This window comes from Diachasma alloeum, unplaced genomic scaffold, assembly GCF_001412515.2.
Source record: "Diachasma alloeum isolate Michigan unplaced genomic scaffold, Dall2.0 Dall_scaffold_00208, whole genome shotgun sequence".
Classification (NCBI taxonomy): Eukaryota; Metazoa; Arthropoda; class Insecta; order Hymenoptera; family Braconidae; genus Diachasma; species Diachasma alloeum.
This window is the reverse complement of record NW_021680373.1, coordinates 2,009,052-2,030,280: the sequence shown is the minus strand read 5'-3', so window position 1 is coordinate 2,030,280 and position 21,229 is coordinate 2,009,052. Positions and strand designations below refer to the sequence as shown.

Here is a 21,229-nt window from a genome sequence, read left to right as displayed (position 1 = left end):
ATAATCCTATATGACTTACGTATGACCGTAGATGACTTTCATATGCCCTACATAACCTATGTTTCCCCCTATATGATCTTCATATAGCCCTATATCACCTTCGTAATACCCTATATCACCTTTTAATTTTAGTTCAATTATTCCGGGAAAATTCATAAAAAATCAGAAAAATTCGGTGAAATCTCTCCTTAAATTCCAGATTCCTCTGAATTCTCAGGGCATTCCTCCAAAAATTCGTGGAACTCCAAGAATTTTAAAGGAATTCCCTGAAAATTCAAGGGAATCTTGCAGTCAATATCCATTTTCACTTGAAAATTCATGTAAATTGTGTAATTTTCGTCTTCCTACTGCCAAAAAAATGGGACTTTACTTGCATTTTCAGAGAAACTTGAAATTCCATTAACTTTTTCTCCTTAAATCAGAATCACATTTTTTTCCGGAAAATTCAGCCAAATTTTTTTAACATTGTACAATGCAACATTCAACATTCACTTTCCAAAATCATAAACTCGAAGTGATTCCTCCGCTGGATTGCGCTTTTTCCCCATTTTTCCATTATTTGCAGGAATGAGGGTAACTACAGTGTACATTGACGCGTCTGGTGTCAATAAATCAGCATATCAGTTGTCGTAAATCACTGGTCCAACGACTTTCAACGGTCTGCTTTTCAGTCTGAAACCCCCTTGTACCCATTCACTGGGTTATATTTATTCATGGGTTAGGTGAGTGTGAAAGGTCGCAGAATGGTTTCCCTCTATCTTTGGTGGGATATGTCCTACAGTATACCACCGGGGGGTTATGCCCACCTTTTCCGTGGCATTACGTGCGGAAACAAACTTTTGGAGACACCACCGCGTCCAATCCGATAAGGCATGCACTGCTTTCTACGGTGTATATACGTCTCTTGAAATATACAAGTATCCATGGTGAGTTACACGAGATTCTGTACAGCATGAACTCAACTTCCACTTGCAAGTTTCCTACTTTGAGCGGAAACTTTGGGACACTGTGAATAATGAAGATGGAATCATATCTTCGTATGTTACCAGGTTATTCATATGATGACTCCAGGAGTGGAGGGGATTATTCTCAAATTAACGGCACTCGAGTTCATTTGGGAACAACTATTTCTGCTTCAAAATAGGGGAGGGTGGGGCAAAACGGCCCCCCTTCAATTGTCAATAACTTGTGAATGACATTGTGAAAATTCCCAGTTTCAACTTCATTTTGAAGATAATTTTTCATTCTTCAAAACGAGCTCTAACTCATCCCAATCGGATTATTGAATCGGAAAATATTGACGATTGAAGGGGGACCGTTTTGCCCCATCCTCCCCTACAACGACGTGTGAACATTGTCGTTAGAAAGGAATTAAAAGTTCAATCTTGATTGACTTGATTTTTAAGACTCTCGTGCTTATTGTCTCTGAGCTATGCAGGGAGGGAAAATTTGGATAAAAATTATGAACATTCGCTTTGCTAAACTGAGAACATATGAAAGCTCAATTCATTGAAGATTGATTCAATATTAATTGAATCATATAATAATGTGATTCAATTAATATAATAATAATTCAATTTAATAATTTATTAATTCATTTGAATTAAATAAACTTCATTTAAATCGAATAAATCCTCTATTAGAATCAAATAAACGATTTATTTCAGTCAAGTATAGTTTATTTAATTTAAATAAACCATTCTTCTGCGTGTGATATCAGGATTCCCACATTAACAACATTTTCGTTCTCGAATTGATGCAATTTCCTGCTCTAAAAACAATCCACTCAATCCATAATTTCTGCCGTATTGAACGTATATCACTGGGTATAGATAGATATATATATATAGATTAGCTTTAGTTATTTTAGCTTTAGCTTTAGTTATTTGATTATTCTATAGTTCTTGGAATAGAATTACCGATTCTGAGAAACTCATAATTTTAGCGTGCATTATTCTCAGAATAGGAAACTTATTACTCAATTTCATTGAAAGGTTACTCAATCTCAAGTGAGAAATATGTCCGGAAAATAAGAACAGGCGAGTTATTAAATAAGGAACATTTGAATTCGTAAACTGAGAACATTTGAAAGGGATTAAATTCAGCATTGATTGTACATCAGTTCAATATAAATTTATAAAAAGATTAATTGAAATAAAAAATAAAAAATTGAATCTTGTTAAATAATTTTTTCGACAGGTAGTTGTTAGATTTTAACAACATACACTTTCTGAAATTTGTTGAAAGTTCATGGAAAATATGGTAGTTATTCTCATGAGAGTGACGTTGAATCCGATTTAGGGGAGAAATGGCTATGGAATTTCAAGTTTTATATCAAATTCAAGGAAATTCATGACTTTTCAAGAGGAGTGACGCGGAAATTTCAGTAAAAAGACATGAATTTTCAATTTTTTTCTGAATTTTCCTGATTTTTCAGAATTATCACGGAATAATTGAACTGAAAAATCAAGTCTTTTATCGATTTTCTGATCAGTCGCACAGAAAATCAATCGAATATTTTATTGTTCGGCAACAAGACTTCTTGAAATTTCAGTGGAAATTAAACATGATGAAATTTTCCGGGATTGAACACGGAAAATTCAGATGAAAATTTTCAACTTTATTTTTAAAGTAACTATTTTGATTTATTCAAAACTTTTTTTAAATTAAAAAACTTTTTCTAATGCAGCTATGGATTACATTGAGATTGAATTATAAATTTAAGAAATTTTTCAAAATTTACATATAACACGAGTAGATTAATTTTAGAACCGGAAATATCATCAATTCAAGAACGAGAGAAAGCGGATTTATTCATATTTTGTCTGATTCCCGAGACAAGTCTCTCCAGAATGAATGCACATTCCACATACTTCCCGGAGATACAGATGCAAATACTTCTATCCCATCTCTTTACTTCCCCAACCGGAAAAATCGTCCTCAAAGGAGAGAAAAAAACTGTAAATATTTCATACTTGAGATGAAAAAATTTCTTTTTGTCACTGCACCTCGTGACTTTGCCTTTCCCAGACGCTCGCTCCCAGAAACTCGCTCAGCCTTCACCATTATTCCTCCCCTGTAATTTGACTGGCAACACTTTTTTACGTGTAACTAGGAAGATTAATGGGGGAAAAAAAATTCACCGTGAAAATTTCTGGACACCTTTAATGAATTGATGGTGCACGTTGTTAATTTTTTGTATGATGTATGACTGGACGTAATGGCGAGCCATATGGGATTGCATTAGGGAGATGTAGTACAAAGGGAAGTGGAGTGTGAGAGGGGCCACAGAGCCGATAGTCCCCGGCGAAGGTCCGTGGGGACGTTCATAATAGAAGATAACACGTGATGCGTTACAGTGAAAGATAAAACTCAAGGACTTTCAGGGCTCGATCGCATCCCACCTCTGCTTTTTGTCTTGGAGAGAAATTCTGAGGATTCGGTCGTTCCTTGCGTTGAGCAATTAGTCGGAGTATGAATCATCGGAACGCACATTCTATCGAGAACTTGCGTGGAAAAGTCCCTTTTCGTTTAGATTGTTGTATCGTAAGTATATTTTAAGTATATTTTACACTCAATTGGGGGATGGGTATTTCAATTCGAAGATGATTCTTTTGTATCAGGCCGGGTTGTAGCAAGCCCTCTTAAGTGTAATATAAGGGTCAGGCACTAAGTGTCAGAATATAAGGGTCAAAAAGTGGAGGTTAAAAAATGAGGGCCGGAATATTAGGGCCAAAACATTAGGGTCAGAATATAAAAGTAAAAAAAGTGGGTGTCAGGCAATGAGGGTCTAAATATAAGTCTTATATTATGTTTGATCACCGCTTTTAGCCCTTATATGACTCTCAGTGCCTGACACCCACTTTTTTATTTACTTTCATATTCTGACCCTCTTTTTTTAATCCTAACATTCTGACCCTCATTTTTTAACCTCCACTTTTGGACCCTTATATTCTCACACTTAGTGTCTGACCCTTATATTACACTTGAGAGCGCTTGGTACAACCCGGACTGATACGAAATAATCATTCTCGAATTGAAACACCCATCCCTCACTCGAGTATAAAATCTTTTTCTTTGTTTTTTTTCTTTATTTATTCGTTTTTTCTCAATCACTCGGGCTCTATTCAGCCGATTTTCATTTATGACGGCTCTAAATTTTCTATTTTCTACCATCTATAAGAAGATTCCGGGTAATTTTATTTTTCAATCCCTAGGTGCTCATAATACCAAATGTAAAAAAAAAATTGACAAACTGGGATTTTCTAAATTATGTCACGTTTTAGTTTTCTCATCTTTTTTTGCAGTAACTCTTATAATCAAAACAAGTGTGTTGAACTGTCATGCAAGTTGGTTTTCGTCCTGAATCCATTTTATTTTCAATTTTTTCTTCCCGAAATTCCGTCAATTTGGCCAAAACACTTTTTCAATTAATTATTCCAACTAATCTAGGAAATATTTCTCCGTAATTCTTTTCGCTTAGCTATTTATGGGTTATGAATAATGGTAAATAAGGAAATAGAGAAAACTGAGCTCCATGCAAGTTCCCCCCTCCAGTGCGTGAATTAAAAAAAATTGAATTAAACCATTCGGGATATTTGATACGGAAAAGTAATGGAGTGTTTATTTTCCACTCTGAAGTTAAAGCGCGATGGATGAAGCGAACTGTTCAGAGTTAATGAAGGATCCCGGCCATTGTTTCATTTTCATGTGGTTTTTTACGCAAACCGAACTCATTTCCTGGTGCACTATATTTACTCGTGATGGCTTAATTACATTAATTGATCAGAAAGTTCTGGGGGAATTTTGCCTTGCGGTTACGACCGCTGTTTCTCAATTTGATAACTACTTTCAGTGTTTCAGATGAAACGATGACGTCATTTCCGAGAGTAGTTGCTAAAATATTGCAATTGTCAGTGGCATACTTTAAGTTACAAAGGAGTTCTTTTTGCATGAAGAGTGCTATAGCCAGAGAAATGACGCCATTAAATCGAATAAATCTCTTCGTTGATTTTTTTTCCATTGCAACAATATTTGGTGCGAAAATGATTGTATATACGAATGATAATAATTCGGATATTCATTGCAATGAAAATGTTTTGATGGAAATGAATAATAAATTCATTAATTTTAGACAAATTCTCTATTAGAAGCAAATATGTAAGCGATTTGTGAGCGACAAATGGATATTCTGTATCAATTACTCTGAATTTTGAATTCATTAAAAATTTAAGAACAGTTTACTTGAATTTTTATGATTCCGTTTAATTTTTATGGAATAATTGACCTAAAATTGACAGTCGCCATTGATTTTGACATGAAATTTCGAATATTCAACGACGAAATTTCTTGAAATTTCAGTGGAACGACAGACTACCGCAAAAAACTCAATCCTAGAATTTTTAATTTAACCCCAAGTTGAATAACAATTTCCACCATTCAAAAGTTAAATAAATCCATTACTCAAATATGTTTCGATGAACCCATTTATCTGATTCAACTCGATATTTTTTTAATTGACTATTTTTTTTTGGTGAGCGACATTCAATTCGATTCAGGGGGACAAAATCGTAAAATTTCAAATTCCACTAAAAATGCAAAGAAATATCAAATTTTTGAGGAGCAGAAATATGAGAATTACCCAAGTCACTTGAGTGATCAATCAAAACATGAATATTCAGTAAATTAAAAATTCTAGAATATTCTCACTCGTATTTTCATTATTTCCATTAATTTTCATAGAATAATTGAACTGAAATTTACAATTCCGCTCGATTTTTCCATAAAATTTCGAATATTCACTGACGAAATTCATTGAAATCTCAGTCGAACTACGCGAGAGAAATTCGTTACTAAAAATTCTAGTGCCGTTAGGCTCAAATTTCTCTGCATTTCTGATGAAATTTCCTGGGATTTCCGTGAAACTGTACCACTTCGCGTCCCCTTTCCCGTGTCAGCACTAGAATTTCCCTCCCGAATTTCTCTCCGCATGCAGTGCCCCAAAAACTCCCCCCCCCCCCAAAATCTCAATTTCCCAAAACTCCCAACTCACCCCCAAAATTAAAAATCCAACCGAACCCATCCCTCAAACCTCCCCTCATAAATTCCCGAACAATTCCCCCACATGTATTCATCATAATCCCACCAGGTACCCTTTTACAACCTCTCATAAAATAAAGGCCCCGGAATTAATCCATCGTTCACCATTTTCTGTTCCAGATTATAAACTTCACCGTGCAAAAAGCAATGCATTACATCCCAGTTCGCCTCCCACCGTCTATTATTTCATACACTCGTCCCCTCGATTAATCCCCCAGCATCCCCCAGCCCCCCGCCCCTAAAACTTGAAAACTCGATGGTCCAGATTTAACAGAGTGCCTCAATGGGACACCGATCGACCACCAAGAATCGAGCAACGGTGGGTGTGTCCACCTCATAAAACCCCTCACGGATTTTCCCCCATATATATCTTTAAACCCAAGCACAGCTTGGCAACCGACAGTTGGCGCTGTGAGAGAATAAAAAGACAAAAATACAATAAAATAAAAGTCCCTCCACAGACTCTGGCGAATGACCGTGGACCGAAAAAAACAAAATCGTGAACTGTCAGGCATGTGCGGGTAAAGTGCGGGTGAACGGCGATCGTGCGAGTCGAGTGTACGATTAACTGAAGCCACCCCATTCCCATTTTTTTCATCGAGCTACACACGCGACCTGCGCCACCGGGCCTCGGAGCGCAAAAAAAAAAAATTACTGGACACCGACGCGATTCACTGGCAACGCTCGAGAGCTCGTAAATAAAACTGAGAAAGCTATCCCGATCCTCGGCTGGTGATATACCTCCCAGTGCGTTGGCGCGTGCTGCCAATACCCAATAAAAAGGAGAGCCTCGGCCCCCGCGAGATGTCAGCTGAAACGAGAAGATAGTTTCAGAGGAGAAAAAAAAGGTAATCATGATCTTGAAGACATGAAGGAGTCGTTTTCAAAGCCTCCAGCTGAAATCGTGGGGTTCTTGAGCCGAGGGGACGTGAAGGTATAACGAGGGCACAGGAGCCGGGCGGAGCGTCCACTTGCTGCAGAGCGCCCCGAGGGAATCCTCTGAAAAATGCCAGGAAAAATGTAAAAAGAGTTCTCCCGAGTTCGAGAGAGCCATCGGGTTGAATTCAAATCATAAAAATCTTGATAGAGAGGTGAAGCTCTTTGTGCATTGCTTGACATGCTGTCTCTATCGGATTATACTTGTGATGCTTGATCCAGCGTGTACGAAATATTTCAAATAGAATATTCAGTCGAGAGAGGGTTTTTGTTGTATCAATAGACGAGACTCTGGGAGCCTGTTATTTCAGAGAGGGAGGGGACAGTTTTCTTTGAGATTGGGAATGCAGATTGATTCCGGAAAAATTGCAAATGCTGTTTTTACGGAAACTATGGTGAGTGGCTCGTAGGACTGGGAGTGGAATAACAAGTGTTGAAAAAAAACTACTGGGAATTTTATGAAAATGGATCACGTTCATGTTAGAGCGAAGTCGATGGCGAGAAGTAACTCGACTAAAATGGCGTGTGAAAAGGCAACGAGACGGCTGAGAGCGACGCTGTGTAAAGCGACGCGGCTCGGTGTCTCAAGCGCTGAGGTCGCCGGATTACCGTCGGCCAAGAGACTCATACCACAGAGGGATCATGGCTGGAGATTGGCCATATTCATGGTACTCATGTTTGGGGGTGGAGTTGTTGTTGCTCTTGTGTGTATGGCGAAAAATGGATGCACGAGGATCGAAGATATCGTGAGTATTTCATGGTCATTACTGGATTGGTAGAAATTATTCAGCAGCGAAGTGGTCAAATGGTTTAACTCAATTTAGTCTTTACACGGAGAGAAATATTCAATAAAAATTACCAGAAAAAAGACGTAAAAATTACGATTCGAAACGTAATCTGGGAGCGAAGTAAAATTCAATAAAAAGTATCAATCGTCACGTAAATTCTACGATCTGTTCCGTAAAAATTACTCATCCGTCCGACGCCTCACGGCTAGCCATGAGTCACCGTGAGGGGGAGATTTTAACAACACGTTCCGTAATTTTTCCGGAACTTTTCGTAAAAATTCTTAAACATCCAAGAATTTTCATGTTCTGAGGCATAATAAGTCTTGAAGTTTCTGTTAGATTTTACAACTTCCAGAAAAATTACGTGACTTTTTCGTATTTTTTCGGTGACAGACCCGAAAATTTACTGAACGTTTCAGATTTATTCTCTTATATTCCTATAGAAATTCACTGAAAACGATTCTCGCTTGCGGATTACGTGAAATGTTCCGTAATTTTTCTTGAATATTTCTCTCCGTGTAGTCGAATTTTCCAAAAATATTTCCGAATTCAAGGGAGATAGCGAAATTTTCATAATAACCTTTTTTGTAGAGTGAATCGAGTGCTGCTAAAAAGATTATGAGAAAAATTTTGCTATCTTCCTTAGATTTCGAAATATTCATTGAAAACTGGCCAATAACCGAAATCGACTTAAACCGTTTGACCACTTCGCTGCTGTATTGGTAATTCGTAACACGTTATTATTCTCATCGACAGTATTGTTAATTTACGATGAGAAGAATATCCACGAGCAATTTACGTGTGAAAAAGTTTAATAAAAAAACTTAGCGAATTCGCTCGAAAACTCTATTGGAATTCTCTAGAAATTGTATTGGGATTCTGCGACCCTGCGACTTGGTCACCGCGGGGATTCCTCGCCGTGTTATTTAGGCTCCAGCGTTGCCGAATTCACTCTGCACTGCCCGGACGCATTTAGCGAGTTGCCGGCAACGTCGCGCCATGGGCAATTTCGGTTAACATGAGAAAAAATAATTCATCTGTGCGAAATAATCTGTTTTGTTTAGGAATTTTGGGAAATATGTTGTTCTAAAAACTACTATAATTTTTTAGACACTTCAATTGACAGAGTCAATTTTTTTTCAATTTTTCCAGTCAACCAATCAATTGTAATTAAAGAAAAACGACGCGCGGCGGAGTTTCCCTCTAGGGTTCAAATTTTAGGAAATTCTCGTTAAAATTCTGTTTGTTTTCTCCGCTGATTCTACGAAATATTTAATAGGAAAAACTCAATCGATTTTTATTTTTCCATATGAATATTCTCTTGGAATTTTTTCTATAAGAATAAGTGGGCATTAATTGTTCAAGTTTTTTTTAATAATGCTGTTGCTGTTTTTAATTGATTCGCAGCACGTAGAGGCCATAGCTTCATTCACTTATCTGTTTTTATTTTTGCCTCTTGAAATTACTGAACGTTTTCCTTTATGCCACAGATGTGTAATATGATAATGCTGGGAGGGTCGCCTGAAAAATGAAGAGTGAAAAAAGTAGCATGTTTGTTTCATTTCGAGGGGACGGGAACGGAATTTTAAGGGATCGTGAGAGGAATTCCTGAGATTGCATGCAGTGTACAGTGGAGAGACACAAAAAATTTTGCTCAATTACTTGCAATTGAATAGGGAAAATGAGTAGATGGGAAGATATTCACGAGGCAGTAAAAAATGCAGAAATATTAAATTATTCATTCGTTTTTCGGCCAAAACTACTGCTTTATCACTTAATTATTGATTGATTATTCTGTTTAGCATCATTTTAATTAATCAAGTGCTTTTGTGAATCAGGATTATGAAATTTTCCCGGGAATATTTCCCACGATAAACAACGAAATGCGCTCTCTCAGAAATTTTCTATTTCCAGCACCAGATTTTGTTTTCGTTTTTCACATAAAATTATCCATAAATTTTGATTACATTTGTTGCTTCATTTCGAGGGGACGGAAATGAAATTTGAAGAGATCGCGAGGGATTCCTGAGGTTGCATGCAACGTACAGTGGAGAGAAACAAAAAGTTTTGTTCAATTACTTGCAATTGAACAGGGAAAATGAGTAGATGGGATATTCATGAGGATATAGAACGGATATATACACTATCCCCACGTTGTGAAGTTGTAGCTGTAAAAAATGCAGAAAGGTGAAATTATTCATACGTTTCTCGATCAAATTACTGTCCTATCTCTTCGTAATTGATTGATAATGCTGTTTTGCATAATTTAAATTAATCGAGTCTCTTGTGAATGAGGATTATACAATTTTCCCGGAATAAAAAACCAGATGCACTCTGTCAGAAATTTTCCAGTGCCAGAATTTTTTTGTTTTTCACATAAAATGAATCATGAATTCTCATTACGTCAAATACGAATGGCTCATTCAAATGAAATGAACTTGATTCCATTCAAATGAATAGATTTGTTATTCATATTTATTTATTTAAACTTAATTATTTGTGTTCTTATAATAAAATTAAATAAATAGTTTCTCAAATCCAAATATTATTTATCCTCTTAATACCAAAAAATGTTTTGCTCGAAATGAAATAATTCCTTAGACGATGAAGAGAAACAATTCCTTATCATGTTACAATTGTTAATTTGCATCGAATAAACCGTTCATTTCATTCTTTCCGTATTGTCTTCCTTGAAATGCTCTGAATTCCGAATAAAAATTTCCAAAACACCAATTTCCCCTCAGGACCACGTTGTATCCCGTCATTTTTATCGGACTTGTTTCTGCATGCATACGATACGTATGACGTTTACAATCAAATATAACTCTGATGAAAAAAGTGACATAGTTCTATTCATATCGCAAAAAAATACAATGCATATCCTAGAAACTTCATTTATATTCCCTCAAATATTCTGCCATATTGACAAATAAATGAATAACTCCATCCACTGATGGAGTTTTCCACTCATTTCCATCAGCGTCCACCGATATCAATTACATCAAATGTTCCTAATGGAAAAAAATGCAATAGAAAACGAAGGATGTACAATAAAACGGGTTTATGACGCGGTAAAATACCAATGGTGTGGCAAGGGGGAGGGCGGGGAATCGAGTGATATGTACATGGAATTGTTCTTATGTTGTTAAAAAAATTAACGGATTCATAACAAAATTTTCCGTGTGCCTCTATACTGTAAAAAAAGTGACATCACTCTATTCATATCTTAAATGAAAATGCAATGAATTTCCCACAAACTCAAATAAAATACAAATAAACAAACAAATGGGCGAAGCGATAAACAAAGAAACAAATAAATATTATCGTCCACAGATGGAGTGTTCCACTCGTTTCCATCAGCGTCCACCGATATCAATTACATCAAATGTTCCTACTGAAAAAAACTACAATAAAAAACTGATGATATATAATAAAACGGGTCTATGATGCTGTCGAAGTCCCCAGCGGGAAATTGTTCTTCTGTTGCTTGAAAAAAATTAACTGCTTCTTAACAAAATTTTCCGTGCGCCTCTATACTGTAAAAAAAGTGGCATCACTCTATTCATATCTTAAATGAAAATGCAATGAATTTCCCACAAACTCAAATAAAATACAAATAAACAAACAAATGGGCGAAGCGATAAACAAAGAAACAAATAAATATTATCGTCCACAGATGGAGTGTTCCACTCGTTTCCATCAGCGTCCACCGATATCAATTACATCAAATGTTCCTACTGAAAAAAACAACAATAAAACCCCGAGGATGTACAATAAAACGGGTCTATGACGCTGTAGAGGCCAATCCCAGGGGCGAGGGAGGCGGGAGTGGTATATACGTGGAAAGCTTGAAGCCATCGAGATTCGATTAAACGTCAGGTCTTTGTCGGTTGAAATCAACCTAGTACCACCACGAGCGTTGTAACCACGTGGTATGTTACAAGACCGTTGTGGTATGGTGAAGGGAATGGAAAATGGCTTTGGTAATTCAAGCCTAGGTAGAACTAAAATGGTTAGGATGAGGATTGAGAGACAAGACTCGGGGATTGTGAGAGGGATTTGGTCTCCCTCATTTTCTTAAATTTCTCGGATGGATCTCCGGGCTCTCCGAGCAATTATTACGCTTTAGGTTTTTGAAGAGAGGGGATGGGGTCTACCGTTGGCAAATGGTTTTAGTGGTCATGTAGCATGAGTATGTATACTGATGGTCAGAGTGGAGTTGGTATGGGGCAGGAGTTGGAAGAGGGTATGTGCTGATGTGCCCTGTGGCTATTTGAAAACGGGGGAAGCTACTGGTTTAGAGCTAGTGATGGCTCACCGCTGAACCAACGGTATGAACTTCATCGGTGATTTCATGGAGAGTATTTCTCGATTCCTGGGGAAATTCAGGAGTGGGGTAGGGTGTGCCTGTACCGCCCACCTAAGGGGAAATGCCAGTTTTATATTTTATATTTCAACTTGGGTATAAAAAACGTATTTGTGAGACTTCTTTAACTATTGAACTCGTTATTCTCGAAGTGTAGACGCCAAATTCTCCTTAGAATCCACAAAATTGATTGAAAATAAAAGAGAATCGCTCGGCACGATTCCAATGCCGCTCATAGGGTTTTGCGTGTATCGCTCGCGCCGCAACCTAACCTGTACTCTAGTGCTGTCGAGCAACTACGTGGCCGATCCTATGAGCGGTATTACCGGCTTCGCTCGGTGTCAACAAAATTGTTGATAATTATTGACATGAGTGGAGTTTTGAGCTCGAATTGGTCTCAAATTACGCGTGAAAGTACCACGAATTGAATAACCACAGTTTAATGTGAGAATTCAGCGTTTGAAACTATCAAAAACCTTAATTACAAGTCCACAAATTTTGCACTGTAAAGACCTCAAAACTTCGTTACGTGTTTTTTCATATTTAAAGAGATAAATAAAGTGAAATTTTTCCGACAATCACATCCTATTCTCAAATTCTTCATGATTAGGAACAGAAAGAAATTTTCAAATTGATGGTTGTGGAGAAAATCGGGTGAGTGGTATTACCCGCTGAGCGGTACAGGCACATCCTCCCCTACGCTCGTCCAACTTTTTGAAAGCAACGGGGCGGGGGTTATGCTATCTGTTGCTGGTTGGTGAGCGATTGGAAAGGTCGGTGTATCGAACAGACGATACTCCCGAGCTAACAATTGAGTTCACTCAGGAAAATTTACGATTAACGGGAGATCATTGTTTGTTTATTTATTTGTTGATTCATTTAATTTGGAAGGATATGAAAGACTCATTCGTTTTGTGATTAATAACTCGGTTTAATTCAAGATTTATATCATTTTCAATGAGATTTATTATTTGAATTTGTTTGATTTTGTTATTATTCTTTAGTTGTTTTAAATGCAATTGAGGTTTTATTTAATTTAAAAAATTAGGATCCTTATTATTTTAAGTTTGCATTTCCTGGGATTTATCACGATAAATTGATCTAGTGACGACGATAGTTTGGCATACAATGACGCGGAATAAATGTTTGATATAAATTTGAGTTGAATTAAGGTTGATTTACTTGAGTATTTACCGAGACCGAGCAATTAATTTAAATTTTAGATAGATTGAATGTTTTGATGCGTCCACACTGACGGCTCAGCGTGAAGTATCCTTTTTTTGTCGAAGTTTCAATTACACTTCTTATTCATTTTCATCAAGTGACAGCTCCAGTGAAATTCGAGAGAATTTCGTCATTGTAAATTCACAATTTTTGAGAAAATGAATGAACACTGTTAATTTCAGTTGAATTATTCTATGAGAATTAATAAAAATAGAGAAAATTATTGCAAAACTATTTTCGATTTTTCAATGCGTAGAAAATTCGGCATGATTTCGTACTAAATATTCATGTTCTGATTGAAGATTCAAGTAAGTTCGAGAATACTCGTATTCCTGCTGCTCAACAATTTTGAATTCCGTTGATTTTTTAGTGAAATTGCATGATCCCTTCCCCCAGTTTAATTTAAAATCGCTCTCCCTATTGTTCCTCCTAAACTGTCCATGAACTCAATTTTTTATTCTACTATTCAGCTCATTCACTTCAAATAAATGATTTCGCGAGGTGTAGTAGGCTACGAACGAAAATAGATTATTCACCTCCTCGGAGTAAAGCCCTTCATTCATCAATAATGCAGTAATCTAAACTCCGATAAATTCCGAATACGCTAAATTTTTTGTAAAATTTTATAGTTTGCGATATTCAACTGGAAATTTCGTGAAATCATTTCTCATTTGATTCTAAAAATTAATTGACGATTACTTTCTTATTTGATTTAAACAGTTCTTGTTACCTTCATCAACAGCATATGGAGATGGAAAATCCCCATAACTTATGGGAATGCAATAAATTAAATAATTTAGAATTTTTCCTCGAAATCCATAGAGACCAATTGTTGGGTGTTATTGTCCCATAACTTAATTTCATTTTTACGATTAAAGTCCATTATTATCTGACTATCAATTAAACTTCAGAGTACAAATCTCTTTACTGGAAAACTCGTCACAAAACGATGAATTTTCAATGAAGAGGGGACCTGAAACTCCATCGGAGAAGTGACTTGTTAAAATTTCAAAAAAAGTGTACCAAAACTTCCAAGCGAAAATTCATATCAGATTCCTCATTCAACATTGATCTACCCCAGTTACCGAAACGTCGACTGGTAGTTTATTTGATCGTGGTATTGGCGGTTCAATTACACTCGATCTAATTGCCGAATAGATATGTTGCACGCGGAGCTGTCACGCCGATGGCCCACATCGGATTGACACTGAACTATTAATTCTCGTCATCAATTTATCTTTCGGGCAAAGAAAAACTTTATAGCGGCAATCGTTGTAATCAAAAGCCATGGGAATGATCTTCCCTCCTGACCTTTGATCCAGATCGGAATGTACTGTTCTCAATTGTTTCTCAACAAATGCGAGCTGCCCTGGACTATTTTTTACATTTTTTATACCCAAAACCCATTTATTTAAAGTGAATGAAAACGCAAGTAAAAATCAAATTTCATTTTAATGAAAGAAATCATAATACAAAATGCTAATTGAATTTTGTAATTTTGTTGAACCGACTCAGAATAAACAGTTTTCAATTGAACTTCAACAATTGCGACATCTCCTGGACTATTTTTTACATTATTTTATACCCAAAACCCATTTATTTAAAGTGAATGAAAACGCAAGTAAAAATCAAATTTACTTGTAATGAAAGAAATGATAATAGAGAATACAAATTTAATTTTGTACAGAAGCTTTGTGACAAGGTATTTGAAAAGTCCATTCATTTGACTCAAATGGAATTTATTTTATTCAAATAAACCATTCCTCTGGGTGCAGGCCTGACAATAGAAAATATTTAGCTGAACTTTGTCATCATCACATTTCTCGCCATCAATTTTCCTCTGGCAAACGAAAATTTTATAGTGGCAATCATAATACTCAACTTCCTCTCATGACCTTTGATCCAAATCAGAACGTTTTGTTCTCAATTTTAATCAACTGGTAGTTCTTCTGAAATTTCAAGGAATTCCTTTATAAAAATGTCTATTTCGATGAAAAAGCCAATGAAAATTTTGCAATTTGAAATTAAGAATTTTGTTTTATATTTAATCAACTTCCCCTTATTTTTTATATTTTTTTATACCCGAAACGCATTTATTTCAGTGAATGAAACCGCAAATAGAAATCAAATTGAATTGCAATGAAAGAAATTATAATACAGAGTGAAAATTTAATTTTGTATAGAAGCTTTGTGACAAGGTACTTGAATAGTCCATTCATTTGATTCAAACGGAATTTATATTATTCATATAAAGCATTGCTCTGGGTGCAGGTCTGACAATAAAAAATATTTAGCTCTACTTTGTCATCATAATATTTCTCGCCATCAATTTTCCTCTGGCGAACGAAAATTTTACACCGGCAATCGTAATAATCAAAAGCCACGGGAATAATCAACTTCCCCTCATGACCTTTGATCCAAATCGGAATGTACTGTTCTCAATTGAGGCTCAACAATTGCAACCTCCCCTGGACTAGTTTTTTCCGTGCCATAAAGGCACTATTGTCCACGAGTTGTGCACATTCATTGGCATCCACTGGATGAAATAAACGTTTGAATTCCCCCGGGGAATGCAATTGACCTGGCATTTGAGTAAACTGCTCACTGAGCCATTCAAAGTGACTTCCTGTCGAACTAACCCTCATCTATTTCCACTCCAAGCCCTTTTCTTCACTCCCCCAGCCCTCCCCTCGACCCATTCATTTCACCTGAACTTCATCTCGATACGAGATCGGTGCGTGGCATTTAAATCCCGAAAAGAGCGTGTTCCGTATCACATGGAACATTTATTGTAAGTGAATACGAATTCGGTAGCGAAGAGGTAAAAAGGTTGAACGATTACATTGTCAAAAATTTTTGTTTCAATTTTCCGTGCCAAATTCTGGAAATTTTTATCGTGTTCAAGTTCCACTGAAATTTCAGGAAATCTCAAATATTCTATTTATTTTCTGCTCAAGTGATCTGGAAATCAATAAAATATTTGATTTTTCAGTTCAATTATTCTGCGGAAATTCAGAGAAATCAGGAAAATTCAGGGAAAAATTGAAAATTCCTGTCGTTTTGTTTCTGAATCTTCATGTTTCACTGGACATTCGATCAAGCTGTTAAATCTCCATCGTACTCTCTCCTAAAACTCATGAATTTCTGGGAATTCTACTTAAAACTTGAAATTTCATAATTATTTTTTCCCTAGTGTTCAAGTTTTACTCTTTAATAGAGAATATGAGATTTATAATTGGAATGATGTCTTCAATTTGTTTGAAAATTTCGAATTGTTGAGGGTTTCATGAGGTACAATCCCAGTTATTTTTTTTTGTTTAAGATTATTAATTTTCTCATTTGAAACTTATAAGGGAGAGATTTCAATGAGAATTTGTTAATTATACGATATAAGTAACTCATTCATTCCGGATAAGTGCTCTACACTATTCAAAATTTTAATTCTGTGTCAGTTCTACTGAAATTGCAAGGAATTTCCTTATAAAAATATCCAATTCGATGAAAAAGCCACTGAAAATTCTGCAATTTAAAATTAAGAATTTTGTTTTCCATTCAAGAATAATTTTTTCCGTTTGTGGATTCCTTACCGGCTGACCTTGAATAATTAATGCATGCATCGACCTATGAAAATATGAATGACTCTCTTTGAAATTGATTATTTCTCAAACTATGGAATTTAACTCAACCAAACAAATAACAACGAAAAAGGAATACTGCAGCTTCAATTCCATATCGGCTTCATAATTTTCCGTTGATTAGAAGTCATTACATTCTCGTTGGATTGAGCGCATCCCACACTTGAAAAGAAAACTGTCCAGTCCGCTAAGAGTCAACTAAAAAATTCTTTCACTTGAAACAGATTCTCTATTACAAATAAATAAAGTTAATGAATAAAATCTTCATTTGTGTCAAAAAACCATTGGCCCCATGAAAAAACTCATGACAAATTGTCATAATAATCCTGATTATTATAATTACTACAAAAATGCAAATAGAACTACCGTTAAAGTCTGGACAGAAGTGTTATCACCACACGGAGAGAAATTTTTGATAAAAATTATCCTACCGTTCTATAAAAGTGTATCATGAGTCGTCGTTTCATTATTTCTATCCCGAAATCTAGTAAAAATTAATACATGATGATCAAATTTTATTCTACATTGGAGAAATTCTATCCTGATAAAAATAAAAATTACGGTGCCGGTAGCGTAAAAATTACTGTACCGGTAAGGTAAAATTTACCAACTGTTCTAGAATTTTCGTTGTTATCTACATAAAAATTATTGGACTGGAAGGGTAAAATTTATTATGCGTCAGGATAAAAGTTCTCTAACGTTGAATAAAATTTGATCATTATATATTAATTTTTATTAAATTTCGCGATAGAAATGAGGAAACGATGACTCGTGATACACTTTTATAGAACGGTAGGATAATTATTATCAAAAATTTCTCTCTGTGCAGCTAATTTCCATCAAATCCCATTTCTCCCCACAATTCCATTTCAGACCCTAAAAATTCCCCTGATTTACGGGATAATTTTCCCTCAACTTCTTCCTCCATGCATCACGTCTTCCGGGTATCCAATTCTGCATCTAAACCTGCAAGTCAAGAAGTCCCTCCCTTATAACTCCCTGGAAACGAGGGCATTCAGCCCACCCCGATGCCCGAATCTTCCGACATGACTGAAAACCAAGAGTCAACGGTCATTAGTACAGCACTCGAACTCGGAATCGAATTCACTTCACCGAGATTGCTGGGCAACTCGGATAGAGAGATTTCCAGCTGGGGATTTCTACCGTCATCTCATTAGATCGCACGTGAAACCTCAGAGCGTTTTAAATCACGTGCTCCGAATCTCCCAAGGCATGACCCAGTGGAATAAGAAGAGAGTGAAGAAGAAGAAGAACCGAAAGAACGGGGGATGAAAAAAAACCTATTAATTGGGGGTGAGCAATTTCCCCTAACGATAGCTCTCCCAAAAACTGCTGAATTACCGGTGCCCGATGATGAATCATAAAAGAAACATTACGGCGTCAACTCCAGATTAAACACCCGACAATGGTCATTAATCATTCGTAGCACGTAGAGCAGTAACTGCGCTGTCATAAAAACTGATGCACCAGTTGGAAAACGATTACTTAGTGAATGGAGTCGAGGTGGTGTACGAAAACTCGACAATGGAGGATTGCTGGATACAACGGGCAAGTGTCAGATGATAAAAACTGGGGAGAATGCGAGAAACGCGAGGCTGTGGGGATTTTGCTTCCGCTCTCGGGGAGAAAATGGACACAACCAATGTGAATATCATACCGAGGGAGGATATAATGTCGAATGAGCGTGTTGGGAGCGACAGTTACCTTTTGAGACGCACATTCTCGGAGATAGTATCAGCTGGATGAGCGTATTTTCGTCGGTTTATGGTGGCGTTGGGGAACAGTAAGTGGCGTGGGTGGGCTACACGCGGCTGAGATCTTTCTGGGGTATCGGGTACGGAAGGTGTTTGGGGTGGAGACGGTGGACGACTTGCTCGCTTCGCTTTAATCTGTAAATTTTTTCGACTGTGAACAATTGTTCCCTCACTTGGCGATTACGCAAATTCTTTAGGATAAGATCTGCGTCCAGAGAAATTCCTAATTTGTATTGAATACATTTTATGAATAGTTGCACTTGTTCGAGATCTTTCTGCACGGAGAGAAATATTCAGTAAAAATTACCAGAATCGTTTTCAGTCAATTTTTGTAAATTCTCAGGTCTGTCACCGAAAAAATCCGAAAAAGTCACGTAATTTTTCTGGAAGTTGTAAAATCTAGAAGAAATTTCAAGATTTATTATGGCTCAGAACATGAAAATTTGTGGATATTTAAGAATTTTTACTGTTTAATTTTGTTTAAGGATTTTTATTAATTTTTTAATCATTTTATTAATTTTGTTTAAGAATTTTTATTTTTTAAGAACAGATCGTCGAATTTACGTGACGATTAATACTTTTTATTGAATTTTACTTTGCTCCCAGATTACGTTTCGAAACGTCATTTTTAGGTCTCTTTTCTGGTCATTTTTATTGAATATTTCTCTCCGTGTGGAGAATCTCTTTGGAAATAGTTTTGGCGTGGAGAAGGTGGACAATTTGATCGCATCGTTTTAACCCATAAATTATTTTGATTATTTGTATTGAATAAAGTTTATTTGGGTCAAATGAATGTATTATTATAATAACTCGTAATAAAGGCTTTATGCAAAGTTGAACTTGATTTTTATTTGCGTTTTTAGTCACATCAGACGGTAAAAAAAAATTGTCTATAAATGAGTCAAGTGTCAGGAGTCAATATTTCGGTGGTAAAATCACCTCTTTTTAAGAGTTAAATTCAGAGTCAGTCAAATTTTGATACGAAGTGGATTTTTATTTCTCACATTAAACTGTGTCGATTACCGTGCTCATGTTGACACCATGGCGGTGTCAATTTTCACTCCATTCATTACTCAACTCCGGAATTAATATACTTCGTACATTTCCACTCCTTTTGGTGTGGACTCAAAGTCGAAATTCACTCAGAATTTTTTACTGTACAAATGAATCGTTTTTTTAACTAAAAAATGTCTCTTCGATTCTAATCGAAGAACGGATTTTTTTTTCGTGTGATTAAAATATTTTCATTCAAAGAAATATATGAGTTTATGGATTTCCAACAAAACAAAATTGTTGAGATGAATGACAAAAATTCGAAGAAAGATTTCTATTTGATTACATTTAATAATTTTTTTAGATTCAAAATTTTTCTTGTATTTGAAATTTAATATTTCATGATTTTATTCCCCTAAATCGAATTCAACGTCATCTCTTAAAAATTACTAGTCAACTATCCAACAAATTTCAAATTTTTTGCAGCCGTGAAGACAAACATTTCCTATTTTACTAGAATTTTCATTCAATACGTGAATATTCAGTTCCAAAATCCACTGTATTACCCAATTAATTCAAAATTTAAAAACAAATTTACCTGATTTTTTTCGATTTCTATCAATTTTCATGGAGCAATTGAACTGAAATCTACAATTTCCATTAATTATATCATCAACCTATGCATTATTACGCCAAAAATCCCTCAAATGTAATTGAAACCGTCACTCGATAAAAATGTCCAAGAAATCTGCGTGAAATACCCCCAAAAACCTTCGACACTCGAGCTTCTCCCGCACTTCTCTCTCAAATAATTACGGAAAGGAATTTCAAAGTGGAATTGATAAGAGAGGACTTTGCGGGATAAAGGAGGGGGGGTGGGGGGTAGAAATGCACGGGAGAAATGTTAGGATGTAGAATGGGGGATGAAGCAAGGCACAAGGTAGTAGCGCGTAACTCGATATAACTGCCAACGGGCTGTCTGGCAAAGGGGCAGGAGTGGGAAGGGGCTTTCGGGTATATGGGGCGGGTGTATATCGGGCGGCTGTTCCACCGGTATTTTCGTTCTACAGTACCACGGTCCGACGCGTTACAACAGGATACATTCGACAGCCTGGCTTCTGCTCTCCTTCCCGTTGAGCATTACTCGGGCTTTGTCCTGCAGATTTCACCGACTTTTTCGCCAGCTTCAAGCGAAATGTATCGACTGAGTGATACTTCTGAGCTAACAATTAAGATCACTCAGATGAATTTGTGGGGTTTCGTGTGGAAAGTCAAAATGATGAAATAGTATATTTCGTAACGAGTGCAAAAAATAGTATATTACGTGCTAAGGCGGAGAAGTGCTGAATTCAACGCTGGTGGAGTACAGGCGCACGAGGCACGTGAGTCGGAGACGAGGCCGCCGAAGGCGGC

General features: G+C 36.3%; 1 protein-coding gene across 1 annotated transcript in view; it reads left to right on the top strand.

The window, feature by feature from the left end:
* Positions 1–7,499: 7,499 nt before the first annotated feature.
* The window catches only part of LOC107036309, a 41,366-nt gene continuing 27,636 nt past the window's right edge, over positions 7,500–21,229 (top strand). The window contains exon 1 of the mRNA XM_015254190.1: positions 7,500–7,781. Coding sequence (XP_015109676.1) covers positions 7,500–7,781 — 282 coding nt within the window. The remainder of the gene's footprint in view (positions 7,782–21,229) is intronic.